General features: G+C 43.5%; 1 protein-coding gene across 1 annotated transcript; it reads left to right on the top strand.

Moving 5' to 3' along the window:
* Positions 1 to 272: 272 nt before the first annotated feature.
* Positions 273 to 696, top strand: LOC107047042 (the record flags this gene model as incomplete). The annotated part of the gene is made up of 1 exon (XM_015269768.1): positions 273 to 696. A coding segment is annotated over one exon (424 nt), but the record flags the coding sequence as incomplete, so codon positions are not given.
* Positions 697 to 957: the final 261 nt, after the last annotated feature.

A 957-nucleotide genomic window follows, 5' to 3' on the forward strand; every position in this document is an offset into this window, starting at 1 on the left:
CCATTGATCATTTCCATTGAAGAATGAAACGCGCAGATAAGCCAAAAATTTTCAATGCCATCGGCCAAAAACAAACAGAAAGTTCAATAGGAATCTAATAGTTTTTCTTTATTCACAGAAAAGTCAAAAAGACCCCTTTCATCTCACATTTCCCTACTCCAAGTTACGAGTATGGACGCATCCCCGCATTTTTTGCTTTGTTTATCATTTTCCTATTCCCACATTTGTTATTGACTCTCCTAATATTAATATCTCGTGGTTTTCCTTCTCAGGATTGGGACGCTTCAGGTCCTTTTTCTCTAAAGCACAGGAGAAGGAATCGACGAGTTACCTGTTGTTCATACAGAGCAGACTTTATGGGCTCACGGCGATTGAGATGAGGTCACTGGCCTTTGAATTGGCAGAGAAAAATAAAATTAAACATCGTTTCAATCGTCGTAAGAAGCGTGCAGGTCCAGACTGGCTCCAGGGATTTGTAAAAAGGGGTCGATTGCTGTCACTTCGCAAACCACAAGCAGCATCTGCTGACCATGCACATCGCTTCACGCGAGAGGCTGTGGATGAATTCTTTGAATTGTACCTAGAGATTTTCGATGAATACAATTTGTCTGCCGACAGAGTTTGGAACGTCGACGAAGTCGGTATGATGACCGTACCGAAATCACTTCCAAAGATCCTCGCCAGGAAGGGCCAAAAGTAAGTGGGCACTTTTGCTTCAGCAGAGAGGGGACAACTTGTTACAGTGGAGATGTGTGTATCAGCTTCAGGAGATCAGATGCCTCCCATGTCCATTTACCCTGGCAGTGCACCGATTCCAGAGGCATACGCAGTGGGTGCTCCTGAGAACAGTACTTTTGTCCGAACTTCACAAGGCTGGATCGACAAAGAGACATCTGGTTTAAAAAATCTTTTTATCTGGTTTAAAAAATTTGTCGCATACACGAGAGCATCGAAGGA

Source organism: Diachasma alloeum, unplaced genomic scaffold, assembly GCF_001412515.2.
Source record: "Diachasma alloeum isolate Michigan unplaced genomic scaffold, Dall2.0 Dall_scaffold_15898, whole genome shotgun sequence".
Lineage (NCBI taxonomy): Eukaryota > Metazoa > Arthropoda > Insecta > Hymenoptera > Braconidae > Diachasma > Diachasma alloeum.